Source organism: Ovis aries, chromosome 9 (genome assembly GCF_016772045.2).
Source record: "Ovis aries strain OAR_USU_Benz2616 breed Rambouillet chromosome 9, ARS-UI_Ramb_v3.0, whole genome shotgun sequence".
Taxonomy (NCBI): Eukaryota; Metazoa; Chordata; class Mammalia; order Artiodactyla; family Bovidae; genus Ovis; species Ovis aries.
Window position 1 is genome coordinate 86,377,601 of NC_056062.1, and position 19,715 is coordinate 86,397,315.

A 19,715-nucleotide genomic window follows, 5' to 3' on the forward strand; every position below is an offset into this window, starting at 1 on the left:
TATTATATGAGATGTGAATTAATGTTATCTGGAGCCTTTGCTGTAGTTTCCCTACTACAAATTGAAAGAGTGCATGCTTGCTAAATTGCTTCAGTGGTGTCCAACTCTTTGCGATGCTATGGACTGTAGCCTGCCAGGCCTCTCAATTTATAGTAGTTTTCCTACTACAGATTGAAAGGGGAAAGGGTAGGTGGGTACAGAAATATCTTTGGTGAGTTTTTTTTGTTGTTGTTTATTTATTGTATTGCAAACTCATATAATAGTTCTGTAACTCCTAAACTCTTGAAAATCCCTAGTTTGAATACTGTGGATTTGCTTTGCTCAGCAACTGGAATACACTTTACAACCTACCAACTCAATTTCAGCTGAGCAATGAAAAAAAAGTGTGTGCCAAAGTAGTCTATTGTATTCTTTTCATGGGGAATAGGATGGAAAGTTACTACTACTAGTATTGACATTAGGCTCCTAATTTAAATGGTTAGGATACATATTAAATAATGAAATATTAGATTGCTTTTAGGTCGATGTTAAAATATCTCTTTCACATAGAAAATATTCAATCAATAAAGTGATATTTTTTCTTCATATATTTTTTTTGTTTCCTATTATATCAAAGTTGTAATGTCAACAAATACATACAGCATTAGTTTTGTTTAGAAGGTTGTTAATCACCATGCTGAAATACAAATCTAGATGGGTGCTAACTTGGATTGTTGTTGTTCAGTTGCTCAATCATGTCTGACTGTTTGCAACCCCATGGGCTGCAGCACGCCAGGCTTCCCTGTCCTCTGTCTCCCAGAGTCTGCTTGAACTCATGTCCATTGAGTTAATGATGCCATCCAACCATCTCATCTACTGTCGTCCCTTTCTCCCGCCTTCAGTCTTTCCCAGTATCAGGGTCTTTTCCAATGAATCGGCTCTTTGTGTCAGATTTGCTTGTCTCCAAACTTCAAGAAAAAGTAACTATTTTGCGCTTAGTTATCATTGCTAACTTTGAAAGGTTGTTTATAAATTTATGACACTTGAATTATGCCCAAAGGAATTAGATGAAAGCATTTCTTTCGTGTGTAAAGTGATTAACCCCATTTTATACTTAGGGAAACAGTCACTTAGACCAGCTTCTGCTCAAGATCATATGGTTACAATCAGTTTCTGGAAAATTAAGTGAAAATCTGGTGGAGTTTTACTTTTAACTTCATCTTGATAGGCATCAAAATTTGGAAAACTTTTGATCCATTCAAACATCAGAAAATTTTCATTAAATAGGAGGCATTTAAATTTATAGATGTATTTAGTAAAACTGATTGTGTTGTAGCTACTAAGATACACAGAGTCAGTTTTTTTTTACTTCAATTGTCTAATCAATTAGGCTTGTAATAGATTTTTTGTATGATGTATTTTAGAAAAATTTATAGTCAAATTAGAATATGGGCCACTGGAGAAAGAAAGAAAATCATTATTATTGTTACTATTCTTGTTATTTTACTACCAACCATTTGTTAGGAACTAGAGAACTTGATGTGAGCTTCATCTGAGCTTCCCTGGTAGCTCAGCTGGTAAAGAATCTGACTACAATGTGTGATGGCCGAGTTGGATTCCTGGGTCAGGAAGTTCGCCTGGAGAAGGTATAGGCTACTTACTCCAGTATTTTGGGGCTTCCCTCATGGTTCAGATGGTAAAGAAACCACCTGCAATGTGAGAGACCTGAGTTCAATCCCTGGGTTGGGAACATCCCCTGGAGGAGGGCATGGCAACCCACTCTAGCATTCTTGCCTGGAAAATCCCATGGACAATGGAGCCTGGTGGCTACAGTCCATGGGGTTGCAAAGAGTCAGACAGGACTGAGCGAGTAAGCCCACACAGAGAACTTCACATGAACTATTTTATTTAATGTTAGTATTGAAAGAAGAAGAGCAGCCGAAAGAGTGAGAGAACACCAGAAAACCTGAGTTTATAGATAAATGGTGAAACATAATAACATTTATGATTCAACAATTTATTGAACATGTAGTGTATATTAGACACTGTGGCAGCTCTTAGAGAGATGCTGTATATTAGTTGCTGTGCTAGCTCTTAGAGAGAGTGATGGAGCTATGATTTTATAGTCAGCTAATGTAATAAATACCACACTGGAAGAGGGTACAAGGGTGCTTTGTGAACACATAAGAAGGGTACTTGATGAAACCTGGACAGTTCTGCCTGTGTCAGGGGTGGAAAGAGAGGAAGGAGCTAGCTTGACTGAAGGGTGTTCACTCTGTATGTATGGGGATGAGCATATATGCCACTTTCTAGACTCATGTCCTGGGGCAAGTTACCTAATTTCTCTAAGCATTATCTGGAAAATGAGGTTTAAAAAATTATAAAACTAACATTTACTGAACTCTTACGATGTAGCGGGCACTGTGCTAATGATTTATACAGATTTTCTTGTATAGTCCTCAAACCTAGGAGGTAGGGGTTATTGTTTTTCATAATTATATAGCTAGGTGGTAGAGCTATGATAAGAACCCAGGTAGGCTGACCCAAGACCTGAGCTCTATTAATAGTGCCTGATTTATAAAGTTGTTCTGAATATTAAATAATGTGGCATAGTTGTTTACTGTGCATGAAACATGGATGTTGGCTCATGTTTCTATTATTAATAATTCAGCAGGTCATGGGGAACTAAAGTTTTTGAAGCAGATATGTGTGTAAAGGGATCATAATTTGGAGAGAGAAGAAGCTGTATTCTCCCATTTGTTCAGCGAATGCTTGATTTGCACCTACTTTGGATCCAGTCCAAGTACTGAGTTAGTTGCAAGGGACACAGGAGGAATGAAAATACTTCCTCACTTTGAGAAGAATCTGTCCCTCGCTTTTGCTAGTATGGAAGACAAATCAGCCATCATAGTTTAGTATATAGTATAGTACAGTGTCCTCTAAGTGCCGTGATGTGGCCATATTAATTTTGTCCCAGGTACAGAGGTACATAGGGAAAGGCAGTATTTAATTAAATCTGGCTAGGTGTTCAGGGAGATACAGTAGGAACTACTGGGGGACTAAAAGAGTAGTAGTAGGAGTAAAGAAAATAGATCTGAGTGATATTTTGGTAGTAGAATGGAATTAGAGATTGATTATGGTAAGGGGCTCTAATTTAGATAAATTTAAGGAATACAACAGGAGGGACATCTTTGGAGTCAAAATAATGAATTTAATTTTGGATATGTTGAATTTAAGGTACTACTATAAGATATAAATGGGAATATCTTTTGGCAATTAGAAAGATAGTTAATGTAATAATAATATACTTCAGGAGGTGATCACACCTCCTGAATTATTAATGAGAAACGGAAGCCACCATCCCTGTGTCACGCACAGGAAACCATTTACCCATGTCACGTTATTTGAACGAGAGGTAGACGCAGATGGGTAAATAGCGGCATACTTATTATGTAGTTAGGTAGTTGCAGTCATGAAAATAGATGAAAATAACTAGGAGAATCAAAGCCAAATTTGGACTAATCCCTAAATTTAACTGGAGAAAAATAGCAATCATCTAAGGAAGTTAAGAGAGACAGTCAAGAAATGGGAAATAAAACCTATAGAAAAGAGGGAAGTTAAGAGAGGGAAATGTTTTAAAGAGGGAATATTCAATTGTGACAGATGCTGAAATGGGTCTCTGGTTGTTGCAGGTTATTTTAAATTCTTGTTTTGTGTTTGTGTTTTCCACTTTAATTTATAAAATAGTTATCTTCAAATGAATGTCATGATTTTTTTATTTTAAGTTCTGGGTTTTTTTGTCCTTTTTTCTTTTATTTTTTTATTGAAGGATAATTGCATTACAGAATTGTGTTGTTTTCTGTCAAACCTCAACATAAATCAAACATAGGTACACATATATCCTCTCCCTTTTGAACCTCCCTCCCATCTCCCTCCCCACCCCACCCCTCTAGGTTGATCCAGAGCCCCCGTTTGAGTTTCCTGAACTATACAGCAAATTCCCATTGGCTGTCTATTTTTACATATGGTAATGTAAGTTTCCATGTTACTCTGTCCATACATCTCACCCTCTCCTCCCCTCTCCCCATGTCCATGAATCTATTCTCTATGTCTGTTTCTCCACTGCTGCCCTGTAAATAAATTCTTCAATACAATTTTTCTAGATTCCATATATATATATGTTAGAATATGATATTTATCTTTCTTTTTCTGACTCACTTCACTCTGTAAAATAGGTTCTAGGTTCGTCCACCTCATCAGAACTGACTCAAATGCATTCCTTTTTATGGCTGAGTAATATTCCATTGTGTATATGTACCACAACTTCTTTATCCATTTATCTGTCAATGGACATCTAGGTTGCTTCCATGTTCTAGCTATTGTAAATAGTGCTGCAATGAACAGTGGGATACATGTGCCTTTTTCAATTTTGGTTTCCTCACGGTACATGCCTAGGAGTGGGATTGCTGGGTCATATGGTGGTAATGTCATTGTTTTGTTTGTGTATGTGTTAAAGCAATTTGTATTTTTCCCTCCTAAAGTATGGAACCTCAAGATCTTTATGATAATGGAAACCAAAAAGTTGATTGGTAAACCACTTCAACCAGCAAGACCTGTTCGTCATCTGAGTTCTCCCCCTGGTGAGTCTGGTATCCACGTTTAAAAAATTAATTGGCTAATAGCTAATTAGGTTTTGAAAGACCAAATAATAAATAAATAATATATGTATAAAATACATAAATAGTTTATGGTGGATATTTAAAGATAATGAAAACCAGTGATCTCTGAAGAATTTAGAAGTATAACCAATGAGAAGGGATTCTTTTTTTATTGATGTATATAATTGATTTACAATACTGTGTTGGTTTTAGGTATACAGCAATGATTCAGATTCAGTTTTATATATATATATATATATATGTATGGGCTTCCCTGATGGCTCAGTTGGTAAAGAATCTGCCTGCAATGCAGGAGACCTGGGTTCGATTCCTGGGTTGGAAAGATCCCCTGGAGAAGGGAAAGACTACCCACTTCAGTATTCTGGCCTGGAGAATTCCGTGGACTGTATAGTCCATGGGGTCGCAAAGAGTCAGACATGACTGAGTGACTTTCACACACATATATATGTATGTACACCTATACACATATATTTTCAGATTATTTTCCATTATAGGTTATTATAAGATATTGAACATAATTGTGCTATATAGCAAATCCTTATTGCTTTTCTGTTTTATGTATAATAGTTTGTTAATCCCATACTCCTAATTTATCCCTTTGCTCCTCCCTTTCCACTTTGATAACCATAGGATTGTTTTCTGTGTCTGTGAGTCTATTTCTGTTTTGCCTATAGATTTATTTGTATTATTTTTTAGATTCCACATAAAAATGGTATATAATATTTGTCTTTATCTGACTGACTTCACTAAGCATACTATTCTCTAGGTCCATTCATACTGCTGTAAATGGCAATGTTTCATGCTTTTTATGGCTGAGTATTATTCTTCTGTGTATATATACCACATCTTCTTAGGCCAGTCATTTGTTAATGGGCACTTGGGTTATTTCCGTGTCTTGGCTATTATAAATAGTGCTGCTGTGAACATTGGGATGCATGTATCTTTTCAAAGTAAAGAGTTTTTGTCTTTTCTGGATACATAATCAGGAGAGGGATTGCTGGATCATAAGATGGCTCTAGTTTTTTAAGGAACCTCCATACTGTTTTGCATTGGAGAAAGAAATGGCGACCCACTCCAGTATTCTTGCCTAGAGAATCCTGTGGATGGAGGAGCCTGGTGGGCTGCTGTCCATAGGGTCACACAGAGTCGGACACGACTGAAGTGACTTAGCATGCATGCATGCATTGGAGAAGAAAATGGCAACCCACTCCAGTATTCTTGCCTAAAGAATCCCAGGGACCGTGGAGCCTGGTGCGTCTATGGGGTCGCACAGCATCGAACACGACTGAAGTGACTTAGCAGCACCAGGAGCATACTGTTTTGCATAGTGGCTGCATCCATTTACATTTCCACCAACAGTGATTGGAATTGCTCTCACCAGCAATTATAATTTATAGATTTTTTTCATGATGGCCATTCTGACCTGTGAAGTGGTACCTCATTATGGTTTTGACTTGCATTAAGAAATGGATTCTTAATGGTCTACTAGTCCATAGTCTACCAGACCAGCAAAGATGGGAAGAACAGTTTTTTGCTTAAGAGCAACTCATGGATTTTTTTTTTTTTTGTCTCATTTTCATGGTTAACAACTGCTTATGCTCAGAATGATACTCTCAGTGCAAATCAAGTCCTGTGATTTTGATCACTGCCAAGCAGTCATGCTGGAGAGATCATTAGCCTTTTAAAAATATACCTAATTGAAAAAATTAGTCCAAAGCAACACTTACAGATTAGGGCTGTACTTTAGCAGAACAGAAAGTCTTAATTTTTTAGGAAATCTAAAATTAAATTTTCTAGAATTAAAATATTTTCTCTTGCCCATAATACCAAACTTTTGGACAAATTCATGAAATTCCAAATTGGAATAATAACTTTTTATTCTTTTTCATTACTAGCTATATATACTTATTTTTACATATATGTGTATAAAAATTACTTTAACCCTGCTTAGTGTTCAACTGAGTAACTGGCTACTTAGAAAAGGGAAAACATAGCACTTGTATTGATTACAAAGATGAAGCAGAAAAGATAGAAATGACACAGTTCCTCAGTCCACTTGCTGTTCCATCTTTGGCTCCTACAGAGAAGATTGTCTACCTTTTGTTCATGTTTCCTCTGCAGATAGCTGTGACTTAGAACAGACAAAATGAAATAAAGAGATCTTCTGGACCATAGTTTAGCGATGCTGATGTGATTCAGCATTCTTCTGGTACACTGAAGAAGCAGTTGTAAAGGGCCAAGTCTCATTTTGTCCTAAAGCAAAGGAAATAAAACCATTGTCAGCTACTTGTTTGTGTGACTAGCCTTTATACAGTATCCCTCCCTCCCTCATTTGTACAGATTCCATTTTTCACAGATTCTTTCCCTTGAAGGCTGTTTTAGTGGTAGGTAGAAGTGGGCTGGTAGCCCTGATCTCTCATTTCGTTATGTCCTCTTATGATGTGGACAGGAGTAAGGGTTTATTGAGCAGAAAAGTTAGGTAAATCAGAAATTAATTTTAGCATTAAAGCATACTTCTGTACTCTCTGGGCAACTCACATCCCCAAAGAAACCTACTTTTTCAAGACCCAGACTGAATTATTTCCTTTTGTTAAGCCTTAGTTGATATGCCCAAAGCCCAATCTTCTCTCCCCTGGTATCTTCTCTGTACCTGTCACATAACTTATTGTTATTATAATCATTATTTGTGAGCTTGTTTTAAAAAATAGGCTATGAAGTCTTTTATCTCTGAACTTTTTTCATGTTTATAAACCCATCTCCTAACACAGTAGCTGACATTTCATTGTGTTGAGTAAATGAACTCTCAGAAAACATTTCAGAACAGTGCCTAGCATATCTTAGATACTTAAGGTTTTTTAGGTGGTATTATACCATTTATTGAAGTAATAAGTATTTAAAACAGTTTTTTTTCCTCTCTCCTAACAGGAGCAGTATTCCCTTTCAACTTTCAGAATGAATATCCATGCAACACCCAGTACTTACAAAGTGGAGTTAGCAGAGTAAGTCTTAGAAGTTATAAAAAAATGAAGCATTGCAGACTGGAAAGTAAAATTTGTTAGATAGCTCTTGTGTGTCAGGTACTATATTAAATGCATCATATACTTTAATAAGTTATGATATATTTCAGGCATACACTTCAGAGAATAAAATACTCATTATGCCCATTGCTCACCATTTTCAAATCTCAATATTTTGTTTTATTCTAGAAAATTAAAATAAATCTTACATATATAGTTAAAAACACTTGTATATCCCTGAACCTTCCCATTTGCTTCCTGTACTTCCCCAGGATAAGTATCCTCAATTTGTCATTGTTTCCATGAATGTATTAGTATTTTTACTATAACAAATAGACTTGTTTGTATGTAAAGCTACCACATTTCTTGTTCCATTTTTTTGTTGACAGATACGACCCTTGTTTATATTTTATAATAGAAATATTTTATAATAAATGCTATTATATAATAAACATCCATCTATATGTTATGTTTTATACATGTTTGAAAGGTCTTCTGGAATATAAAACTGGAGTAGATTTGCTATATACTGTCAGATTACCCTCCAGAATGATTTGTACAAGCAATGCATTAAGTACTCTGATTTTTCTATAACCTTACCTTGTTACTGTCAAACTTTTACTTTTTTCATGTTTAATTTGTAAGAAATGTGTCTGTCTTGGTTTTAATTTTTAATTCTCTATTACATTGAAATGCAGCATCTTTTTTTTAATGTTTAATTTGGCCATTTGGATTTTCTCTTTTGTGATTTATCACTGCATATTGTTTGCCCATTTTTCTTGGTCTGTGAAAGAATTGTTTATTTTTGTGTGTTTCTTTTTTCAAATTTTAAAATCTTTATGTAGTCATAGTATCAATTTTTTTTTATGATTTCCCTTTTTGTGTCATTGTTTATGAAGTCTTCCCTGCCCTAAGCTAAAAAGACATTTTTCCTACATATTCTAAAAAGTTTAAAGTTTTGCTTTAATATTTAGGTGTATAATCTACCTGAAATTAATTTTTATGTGATATAAATAAAATCAATTTTTTTTCATATAGTCAGTTGTAAAGTACAATTCATTGAGTATTCATTCCATATAGATTTATGCCAACTTTACTGTATAAATCTTTATATAAATAGGGATTGTTTCTGGACTTTGCTTTTCCATTGATCTGTTTTTGTAGCTCTGTGTCAGTACCTTGATATCTTAATTATTCTTGCTTTATATAAATTTTTAAGCCATTGTAATGTTTTGTTTAATCTATCCCAGCAGTGAAAATTTACCTACTTAATACAGTAAGAATATTGTATAGTAACTTTCTTTGGAACCCTTGACCTTTTGAAAACTTTATAAGTAAAAAGGAGTATGTTAATATTGCAAGACCTTATACAGAATAAATTAGATTTACTTCTAAGCTTAAAATTTTGTCTGCTGCTTCAAGTGTAATGCAAAAGCTACCAGAACCTATGTCAGAGATATCACATGATTTTTAATGAAGGACACTTTTTACCAACTCTTTGTATTTTTTAAACCAACTTTGTTAAGGCATAATTTACATATGGTAAAATGAATCCATTGGTTCAATGGGTTTTGACAAATGATCAATATATACCTCATGTATCCAGTCCCACAATGAAACTGTAGAACATTTTCAGCTTCCCCAGAAGTGCTCTTTTATTCCTTTTCAGTCATTTACTATTTCCACTTCCATTAATCCTAGTGCTCCCTCCTGCTCCAGGCATCTGCTCGTCTGCTTTCTTTAGCTATAAATTAGTTTTGGCTGCTCTAAAATTTCATATAGATGAGATCACACAATATAATTATTTGATGTTAGGTGGTTTTTTTTTTTTTTTTGGCTCAGCATAATGTTTTTGAGATTCTTCCATGTTGTAGGTATTGGTAGTGATTTTCTTTTAAATTTGTAATAGTATTCTGCTGTATGAATATATAGGATGGTTTATTTATTATGATAAATATTATGAATAATGCTCTGTGGATAGTTGTGTTCAAGCCTTTGTGTATACATACACAGAATAACCAGGAGTGGAATTGATGAATCATGTTAAATTGGTTTAGAAACTGCTAAAATGTTTTCCAGAGTGGTTGTACCACCAGTAGTGTATGAGTGTCCCAGTTATTTCACATTCTTATTGACACTTAGTATAGTCAGTCTTAATTTTTAGCCATTTTAGTGTGTGAGTAGTTGTATCTCATTGTACTTTATATTTGCATTCCCCTAATGATTAATGAGATTGAGCATTTTATCATTAGTTTATTTACCATCTGTCTTTTTCTTTTCTTTTTTCTTTCTGGTGAATTGTCTGATCAAATCTTTTGCATGTTTTTACTGTTTGGGTGTATACCTTTCTTTCACTGAATCATGAGAGTTTGTTGACATCAGTATATCATACATGTGTGAGTTTATTGCTAAACTTCATTATGTTCTACTGATTCATAATGTGTTTACTCCAGCTTTATTGATATATAATTGACATATAACATTGTGTAAGTTTAGGATATAGAATGTGATGATTTGATTGATACCTGCTTATGTTGCAAAATGTTTACCACAATGAGTTTTAGTTAACATAGTCTTCATTTTACATAATCAGTGTTTTGTTGTTGTTTTTGTTGTAGTGAGAACATTAAGATTTATTCTTTTAGCAGCTTTCAAGTATTCAGTGAAGTATTGTCAACTATAGCCATCTTGCTTTACACTAGATTACCTAGATTACGTATCTTTAGGTCCACATCAAACTTTACAGACTTGTAGCCAAGTCAGATAATGAAATTTCACTAACTTTATAGTTTTTCAGATTTATCTCCCTTATTCTGGGTCCTCAGCATTTCCACAGAAATTTTAAGTGAACCTGTAAATTTCTACCAAAAAGGCTTATTGGAATTCTGGTTGTTTGAAAGTTAGTTTGAAAAGAATTACCATCTTAATATTGTCTTCTGATCCATAAGCAAGACGTTTCTCTCTGTGCTTTGTATTTTTCAGCATAGGGATCTTGAACTCTTGTCAAACTTATAAGAATTTTTTATGTTTTTATACTATTGTAAGTCAGTGGTACTTTTTTTTAATAAATTTCAAATTCCACATTTTAGATGCTAGAATATAGAAATACTATTGATTTTTGTACATTGACCTTGTTAAACTCACTTCTTAGGTCTCATAACCTTTTTGTAGCATATTCCCTTCCATTTTTCTCTACTGTCAGAATTTTACTTTAGCTTGTACTATAAATGTACAGTACATTGTTACTAATTTTTGCTTTTGTATACTATCTTTTAAAATAATTTTTTAAAATATAAGAATGAATTTTATTTTAACCTTCATTTATTCCTTTTCCAGCACTCTTAATTTCTTTATGTAAGTCTATGTTTACATCTGGCATTACCTTCCTTCTGCCTGAACAACCTCTTTTAGTCTGTTTTTGTTGTTGTTGTTGTTATTACCTCACAAAAATTACTTGAAAACATTGACTTAACAACTCATTATTATCTTTCATGGGTCTGTGGCCTTAGTGGGTTTCGATGGCCATTTCTCAATAATGTGATTGCAGTCAGATAGCGTCTAGGCCTGGAGTGCTTTAAAGTCTTGGTGGGATTGGATGGCCCGATGGCTCACTCACGTGGCTGGTAGTTGATACTGGATCTTGGTTTAGAGTTTAGCTGCCCCCGTAGACTGGAGGTAGCCCCTACAAATGGCCTCTCCAAAGGGCTTGGGCTCTTTACAGCACAATGTCTAGGCTTTAAGACTAAGGCCTGGAGACCAGCCTGTCATTTTTAGATTGTCGTTTTTAGCCTGTCATTTTTAGATTGGTCTTGAGCAGTCACGGATCTTGCTCAGATTCAATGGAGAGATGAGAAAATGTTAAGAATTTGTGGCCATTTTTGATCTGTTCAAGAGTAATATGAATTTCCTTTCATCTGTATTCACCAATTCAAGGCCTTTGCCCATTCTTTTTTTATAGACTCCATTGTTTTCTGGGAGCTCTTTCATACTACAGAAATTAGCTCTTTAAGAGTATTTTTCCTGTTTAGATTTTGTCTTTTGATATTATTTATAAATCTTCCTCTTTAAATTTTCACCCTGAAATGGATGTTGATATGAATTTGTCTCTTCCTGTTCTCCTTCCTTTATCTCAGTGGTGTGCATTTGTGTAAGATGAGTGAGAGGGGCTGGAAACATTTTTGCTAGAAAAGTGGAGGCTCAGTAGAATACCTGGGCATGCAGATGGGGTATTTTACTGCAGATTGCAAAATGCCTTGCCTTGGGGGAAAAAGCCTGGTGTTTATTTTGCTTTACTCAAGCCTATTCAACTTTTTTCATCCCCTAAGCTAGCCGTTTAGCACCATGCTTTCCAGCTCAAGGCTGCTTTTCTTCAATAAACATACATTTTTTCAGTCATCATCCAGTTCTAACTCCTATTAACCCTATAAGTATTGTTTATGCATCATTTCCTATGTAAAGCCTTTCCTGAAATTTCTAAGTCAGATTTAATACCCCTTCCTCCCATTGCACTTTCTGCATATCTTTATTTAAAGAACTTCTCAAGTTTTATTGCAATTTAGTATTTTATTTTTCTGCCTACCTTTTAGTTTGTGAGTCCTCCAAAAATGAATCCTGGGATGCCATGTTCATCTTTGTATTCCCAGTACAAAGCACAGTGTCAGTCATGTAATAAGCACTCTGTTTTTGACAAATGAGTGGGTTTTCAAAGTCTACTGCTACCCACTTGGTGCCTTTACAAGAATTAGAAGAGGAACAGAAAATTATACAAAAATGCAGATTTTGTTAAGATACTTTGCTGCCATCTGGAAGGAAATCTGCCATATCTATGCTGTGAGTGGTGCCCCTTTAGATGCACATCCTTAATAACTATGTGCAGTAGCCATCAGTTTCAGAAGCTATCTCAACTACCTCTTACCTGTATACTTTGGGATTTGTTACTAAACACTTTTTGCCTTGATTTCTCTTTCCTGTAGTATGGTGATCATAATGCTTGCCTTATTTCCTTGTAAGACTATGACAATTAAATGAGATAAGACACTTTAGAAAATTTAGTAGGTGTATTTTCTTAAATACTATGAAAGATTTGAAATTATCTCCATTTTCAGTGATTAATATGTGTAGGCATGATAGAATAAATTTACTGTTTTTCAACGTTATTCAGATATGTTGACAAATACAAACTGAATACACTTAAAGGTATCCAACCTGATGATTTAATATACATTGTGATATGATTACCACAATCACGTTAACTAACACACACAATTTGTATAGAAACACAAAAGACCCAAATAGCCAAAGCAATCTTGAGAAAGAAAAATGGAGTTGGAAGAATTAAACACCCTGACTTCAGACTATACTACAAAGCTGTAGTCATCAAAACAGTATTGTACTGTCACAAAAACAGAAATACAAATCAGTGGGCCAGGGTAGAAAGCCCAGAGATAAGCCCAGGCACCTGTAGTCACCGAATCTGTGACAGAGGAGGCAAGACTATGCAGTGGAGAAGAGACAGTCTTCACTAAATGGTGCTGGGAAAACAGGACAGCTGCACGTAAAAGAATGAAATTATAATACTCCTAACAACATGTGCAAAAATAAACTCAAAATGGATTTTAAAGTGTTATATAAAATTTTAAAACCTTAGATAAAAAGTGTATTTTTTTCTTCTATCAATAGTGTAAGACGAATGGAATGCAAGCCTTTTCTCAAGGTCTTAATGAACAACAACATCATTCTCCAGTTAAAAAAGGTAAATTTTTACCATAATTACCAACTTTCATAAGAGATTCTTAGCATTCATGTAAAGTTAATATTTGCTTACCTGAAAACCTTACGTACATTAGAAATTTTATTATATTCTTTTGGTTGATTTCTGTATATTACAAATTATAGGTTTGACTGCTCTAAACAGACTATCATTACAGTGACAAACAAGATAGAAGTTTATTTCTATATCTTCTATAATATGTAAAATTTTAAGCTGGTATATTAATTCTGTTCTGTGAAGTTGCTACTAGCTCCAGTATTAAACTGTCCTTGGTTTTACCATCTTTAATACGTGGCTTCCATCTTAATGCCGAAGATGAATGCCTCTGCTCCAGCCATCACATTCTCTTTCTAGCCATCTGGAAGGAAGTAGGGAGGAAGAAGGTTCTTAAAACTATGACTCAGAAGTTACGTATATAACTTCTACTTAATGTCTCCTTGACTGGAACTTAGTCATGCTGTGCAAAGCAGACTGGAAAATGTGATCTTTAGCTCTGCAACCAGCTAGCTATCACTGAAGCAAAAAGGAAGAACTGCTCTTGGGAAAAACCAATAGTCTCTCCCACCCCAGCAACTTTTTAATAAAATAAAGATTTTTTATTAATGTCATTTCCAAATTTTTGAATCTATATATATAATTTACATGTAATTAAACCCTGTTAACATTTTCTTCTAGTACTTAACTCCATATTCTAAATAAAATATTTACATTGTTTCTATATTTTTCATTTCTATATTATATTTTGACAACCTCTTTTGGAAGATGAGACTTTATATCTTCCACATCAGTCCCCTCATTTCTTCAGCCCTTCTATCTACCCCCTCTCCACCATATAGTTACTTGAGTTTCAGTTAGAGTATCATCACTCTTTATATTATATATAGCTGTGTAATTGCAGTAGCCTAGCTGAAAAGTGGAGAAGGCAATGGCAGCCCACTCCAGTACTCTTGCCTGGAAAATCCCATGGACAGAGGAGTCTGGTAGACTGCAGTCCATGGGGTCGCTAGGAGTCGGACACGACTGAGCGACTTCACTTTCACTTTTCACTTTCATGCATTGGAGAAGGAAATGACAACCCACTCCAGTATTCTTGCCTAGAGGATCCCAGGGACAGGGGAGCCTGGTGGACTGCCGTCTATGGGGTCGCACAGAGTCAGACACGACTGAAGCGACTTAGCAGCAGTAGCAGCAACTGAAAAGTGCATACCTGTTTCATAAAATCCACCCTTTTTTCTGGAGCTCATGTTCACCTTGTTTTTCTATGTAACTATTGTTAATTTTGCCCATTAATTGCTCCAGCAACTCTGCCACACTTACCTATATTTTCCTTATGGTAAAATGTATGAATTGGTATTTTTTTCCCTGGAAATGACTTCTCTTTTAGACTACTCCATTATCCGGTTCCAGTATGGATTAATTCCTCTTCAGTACTACTATAAAGCTGTTGTCTTGGAATGAATTTTACTGTTTTTGTCTGGAGACATCCTCTTTGCATTTCTTAGGTATCTTTTTTCTTGAAGTAAAACTCATCATTTAAGCTATTATAAATGTACAGTATTGTGCAACCATCAGTTCAGTTCAGTTGCTCAGTCATGTCTGACTCTTTGCGACTGTATGGACTGCAGCACGCCAGGCTTCCCTGTCCATCAACTCCTGGAGTTAACTCAAACTCATATCCATCAAGTTGGTGATGCCATCCAACCATCTCATCCTCTGTTGTCCCTTTCTCCTCCCACCTTCAATCTTTCCCAGCATCAGGGTCTTTTCAAATGAATCAGTTCTTTGCATCAGATGGCCAAAGTACTGGAGTTTCAGCTTCAGCATTGGTCCTTCCAGTGAATATTCAGGACTGATTTCCTTTAGGATGGATGGGTTGGATCTCCTTGCAGTCCAAGGGACTCTCAAGAGTCTTCACCAATATCACAGTTCAAGAGCATCAATTCTTCAGCACTCAGCTTTCTTTATGGTCCAGCTCATCACATCCATACATGACTATTGGAAAAACCATAGCCTTGATTAGATGGACTTTTTATTGGCAAAATAATGTCTCTGCTTTTTAATGTGCTGTCTAGGTTGGTCATAGCTTTTCTTCCAAGTAGCAAGAGTCTTTTAATTTCATGGCTGCAGTCACCATCTGCAGTGATTTTTGGAGCCCCCAAAAATAAAGTCTGGCACTGTTTTCATTGTTTCCCCATCTATTTGCCATGAAGTGATGGGACTGGATGCCATGATCTTAGTTTTTTGAAAATTGAGTTTCAAGCCAAGTTTTTTTAAGGACAGACTTTTTGGCACAGTGGGGGAAGGAGAGGGTGGAATGATATGAGAGAGTAGCATTAAAACATATGCATTACCATATGTAAAATAGATGGCCAGTGGGAATGTGCTGTATGATGCAGGGAACCCAGCGCCCATGATCAGTGACAACCTACAGGTGTGGGATGGTAATGGAGGTGGGGAGGAGGTTTAAGAGGGAGGGGACATATGTATACTTATGGCTGATTTGTGTTGATATATGGTAGAAACCATCACAGTATTGTAACATAATTATCCTCCAGTTTAAAACCACAAAATTTTTAAAAATAAAAGGAAACAACTGAATAGCCAAATAGATACATGAAGCAAAGTCTTGAAGGGACCAAAGTGCAAGAGTTTCTTTCCCACAGATTTGATAATATCATTCTTCTGGTATATGGATGTGTTCACCCACCTGGAAACTTTCCAGAGCCTGCACTTTTTTTCTTAAACAGGTTTGTTTTTAAATTTTTATGTATTTATTTTTCACTGTGCTGGGTCTTCACTGTTGCATGGGCTTTTCTCTGTTTGCAGCAAGCATGGGCTACTCTCGAGTTGCAGTGCGTGGGCTTCTAGTTGCGGGGCCTCTCTTGTTGCTGAGCACGGGCTCTGTGGTGCACGGGCTTCAGCAGTTGTGGCTCCCGGTCTCTAGAGCAGAGCACAGACTCAATAGCTGTGCACGGGCCTAGTTGCTCTGCGGGCTGTGGGATCTTCCTGGATTAGGATCAGACCTGCATCTGCTGCATTGATGGGTGGATTCTTTAATACTGAGCCACCAGGGAAGCCCCCAAACCTTGTAATTTGGGGATTTTTTTTGGAAGCTTCATCACATAGGCACAATTTATCTTTAACTCAGTCTCCAACCCCTGTCCCCTTCACAGGATATAGGAGTGTGGCTGAAAGGTCCATGCTTCTCATCATTGCTTTGTCTTCCAGCTGACCAACCACTACCCAGGATCCCACCAAGAATCATCTCATTAGAACAGAACACCAAATCACCCAGAAAATTTTAAGGAATTTAGGAGCTCTGTGTTAGGAACCCAGAGTCAAGTAACAAATATTAGAACGAAAGATGCTCCTAGTTTTCTTATCACTTAGGAAATTACAAAGAAAAGAATCTCTGTACCAGGAACCAGAGTAGTATATATTTTTCCTATTATTTCACAATATGGAAATCTCGGTTGCCAATCCTTTTCTGTTAGCATTTTAAAAATTACAGCTCCAGTATTTCTGGCCCAGCAAATGTCTAATATAGACCAAGATTGTGGTAGTCTCTGATGAGAAATCTGCAGATATTTGAATCATTCTTCCCCTTAAAGTTAGGGATCCTATCTTGTAGCTTTGTCACCATTATCTCAAATAGTCCTTGATTCACAGTAGGTATACAATAGATGTTTCTTGAATTCATGTTGGTTATATAAATTGTTCATAAGTTAATACAAAAAATAAAGGTAGGCTTATTAGAGTTCCATTTTGGCAGGATATGAATTGCCCAATAGGTATTACTTGCTATATTTTATAAGATTTCTCTACTACTTGTGAATAACCAGATTAAAGAAGCCATGCGCTTCCAATTTTCTGAAATTTTTCCATGGTTAATTGGCTGTTTGCATGTAAAAGGAAAATTGGAGGCAGTAGATGTTTGTCAGTTTTTTCCCCTCCCTTCTCTTTTATGTAAAAACTACTTACTATTTTACAAAATAATGGACTGATAACTGACATCCAGTAAGAAATGAGTCAAAGGTGTTCTGAGAGACTCTGTGCTTTATAACATTATGTTTGGTGTTCCATATCTACAGAGAGAATCAAATACAGCAGAGATTTCCTGTTGAAGCTCTCAAGTGTTTCCATCTGCAGAAAAAAACCAGACTTTCTGCCTGATCACCCCATTGTACTTCAAAAACCAGTAAGTAATTTTCTAATTTTGTACCATTTTAATTCTAAATATATACTAGAGATTTTCATATTATTTTAATTCTAAAATATTTGCCTTTTGAACATTTTTAATCTTTCTAATTATGAAATGTAATTCAGAAAAGTACATAAATCTAAATATATGACCAATTATGTAACTAATTACCACTCTTGTCAAGAAATAGGACGGAATTACATTTTAGGAAATACTTTTCTGTTGAAAGGTCATGGAAGGAGATCCTATGTTATCTTCTAAAAGTCTTATTGTTTTGTTTTTCAACTAACTTTTATAATTACTTTTACTATAGGTTGTGACATGCACAGGAGATTTTACTATATATTATGAGATACAGGTGAAGTTCTATTTTTTACTGCATGGATATCCAGTCATCCTAGCAATATCTAGCAAGAGGATAGACCTGCCATCTATTTTTATATTTATGTGTGCTCTGTTTATGGGCTGTCTGTCCTGTTCAGTTACTTGTTTTATACAATAGGACAACATGTTCTGCAACATGACTTTGTTGTTTCTTTGCCTTTATTTTTTTGAAACATTTTATTGCCTATATGTCAATTAACAATGCTGCAGTAGTTTTAAGTGGGTAGTAAAAGGACTCAGCCATAACATATACGTGTATCCATTCTCCCACAAACTCCCCTCCCATCCAGGCCTCCGCATAACACTGAGAAGAGTTCTCTGTGCTGTATGGTAGGACCTTGTTGGTTATCCATCTTAAATACAGCAATGTGTACATGTCGATCCCAACTTCCCTAACTATCCCTTACCCCATCCTTACCCCACTGGCAACCATAAATTTTTCCTTAAGTTTGTGAGTCTGTTTCTGTTTTGTAAAGTTCATTTGTATCATTTCTTTTTGGATTCATATAAGGAATGTCATATGATATTTCTTCTTCTCTGTCAGAGTTGCTTCACTCAATATGACAGTCTCTAGGCCCATCCATGTCACTGCACGTGACATTATTTCATTATTTGTAATTGCTGAGTAGTAGTCCATTGTATATATGTACCACATCATCTTTATCCATTCCTCTATCAACAGACAGTTAGGTTGTTTCCATGTCTTGGCTGTTGTAAACAGTGCTGCCATGAACGTCAAGGTGCATGTATCCTTTGAGACCATGTGTCTCTCTCGATGTTTGCCTAGGAGTGAGACTGTAGGGTCATATAGTACCTCTGTTGTTGCTGTTGTTCAGTTGCTCAGTCGTGTCCAACTCTGCAACCCCATGGACGGCAGCACGCCAGGCTTCCCTGTCCTTCACCATCTTCAAGTGCTTGCTCAAACTCATGTGCATTGAGTCGGTGATGCCATCCAACTGTCTCATCCTCTGTTATCCCCTTCTCCTTCCTTCAGTCCTTCCCAGCATCAGGGTCTTTTCTAATGAATCAGCTCTTCACATCAGGTGACCCAAGTATTGGTGCTTCAACTTCAGCATCAGTCCTTCCAATGAATATTCAGGGTTGACTTCCTTTAGGATTAATCTAAAGGATTAATCTCCTTGCAGTCCAAGGGACTCTCAAGAGTCTTCTCCAACACCACAGTTCAAAAGCATCAATTCTTCAGCACTCAGCCTTCCTTATGGTCCAACTCTTACATCCATACATGCTACTACTGCTGCTGCTAAGTCTCTTCAGTCATGTCCAACTGTGCAACCCCATAGACAGCAGCTCACCAGGCTCCCCCGTCCCTGGGATTCTCCAAGCAAAAATACTGGAGTGAGTTGCCATTTCCTTCTCCAGTGCATGAAAGTGAAAAGTGAAAGTGAAGTCGCTCAGTTCAGTTCAGTTCAATTCAGTCAGTTGTGTCCGACTCTTTGCGACCCCATGAATCGCAGCACGCCAGGCCTCCCTGTCCTTCACCAACTCCCGGAGTTCACTCAGACTCAGGTCCATCGAGTCAGTGATGCCATCCAGCCATCTCATCCTCTGTCGTCCCCTTCTCCTCCTGCCCCCAATCCCTCCCAGCATCAGAGTCTTTTCCAGTGAGTCAACTCTTCGCATCAGTCGTGTCCAACTCTTAGCAACCCCATGGACTGCAGCCTACC

The 19,715-nt window shown here is 36.3% G+C and overlaps 1 protein-coding gene across 1 annotated transcript in view; it reads left to right on the plus strand.

Annotated features, from left to right (window-relative positions):
- The window catches only part of C9H8orf88 (chromosome 9 C8orf88 homolog), a 31,312-nt gene that overhangs the window by 3,004 nt on the left and 8,593 nt on the right, over positions 1 to 19,715 (plus strand). The window contains exons 2-5 of the mRNA XM_004011845.5: positions 4,521 to 4,619; positions 7,584 to 7,657; positions 13,355 to 13,427; positions 17,537 to 17,643. Coding sequence (XP_004011894.1) covers positions 4,541 to 4,619; positions 7,584 to 7,657; positions 13,355 to 13,427; positions 17,537 to 17,643 — 333 coding nt within the window. The 5' untranslated portion in view covers positions 4,521 to 4,540. The remainder of the gene's footprint in view (positions 1 to 4,520; positions 4,620 to 7,583; positions 7,658 to 13,354; positions 13,428 to 17,536; positions 17,644 to 19,715) is intronic.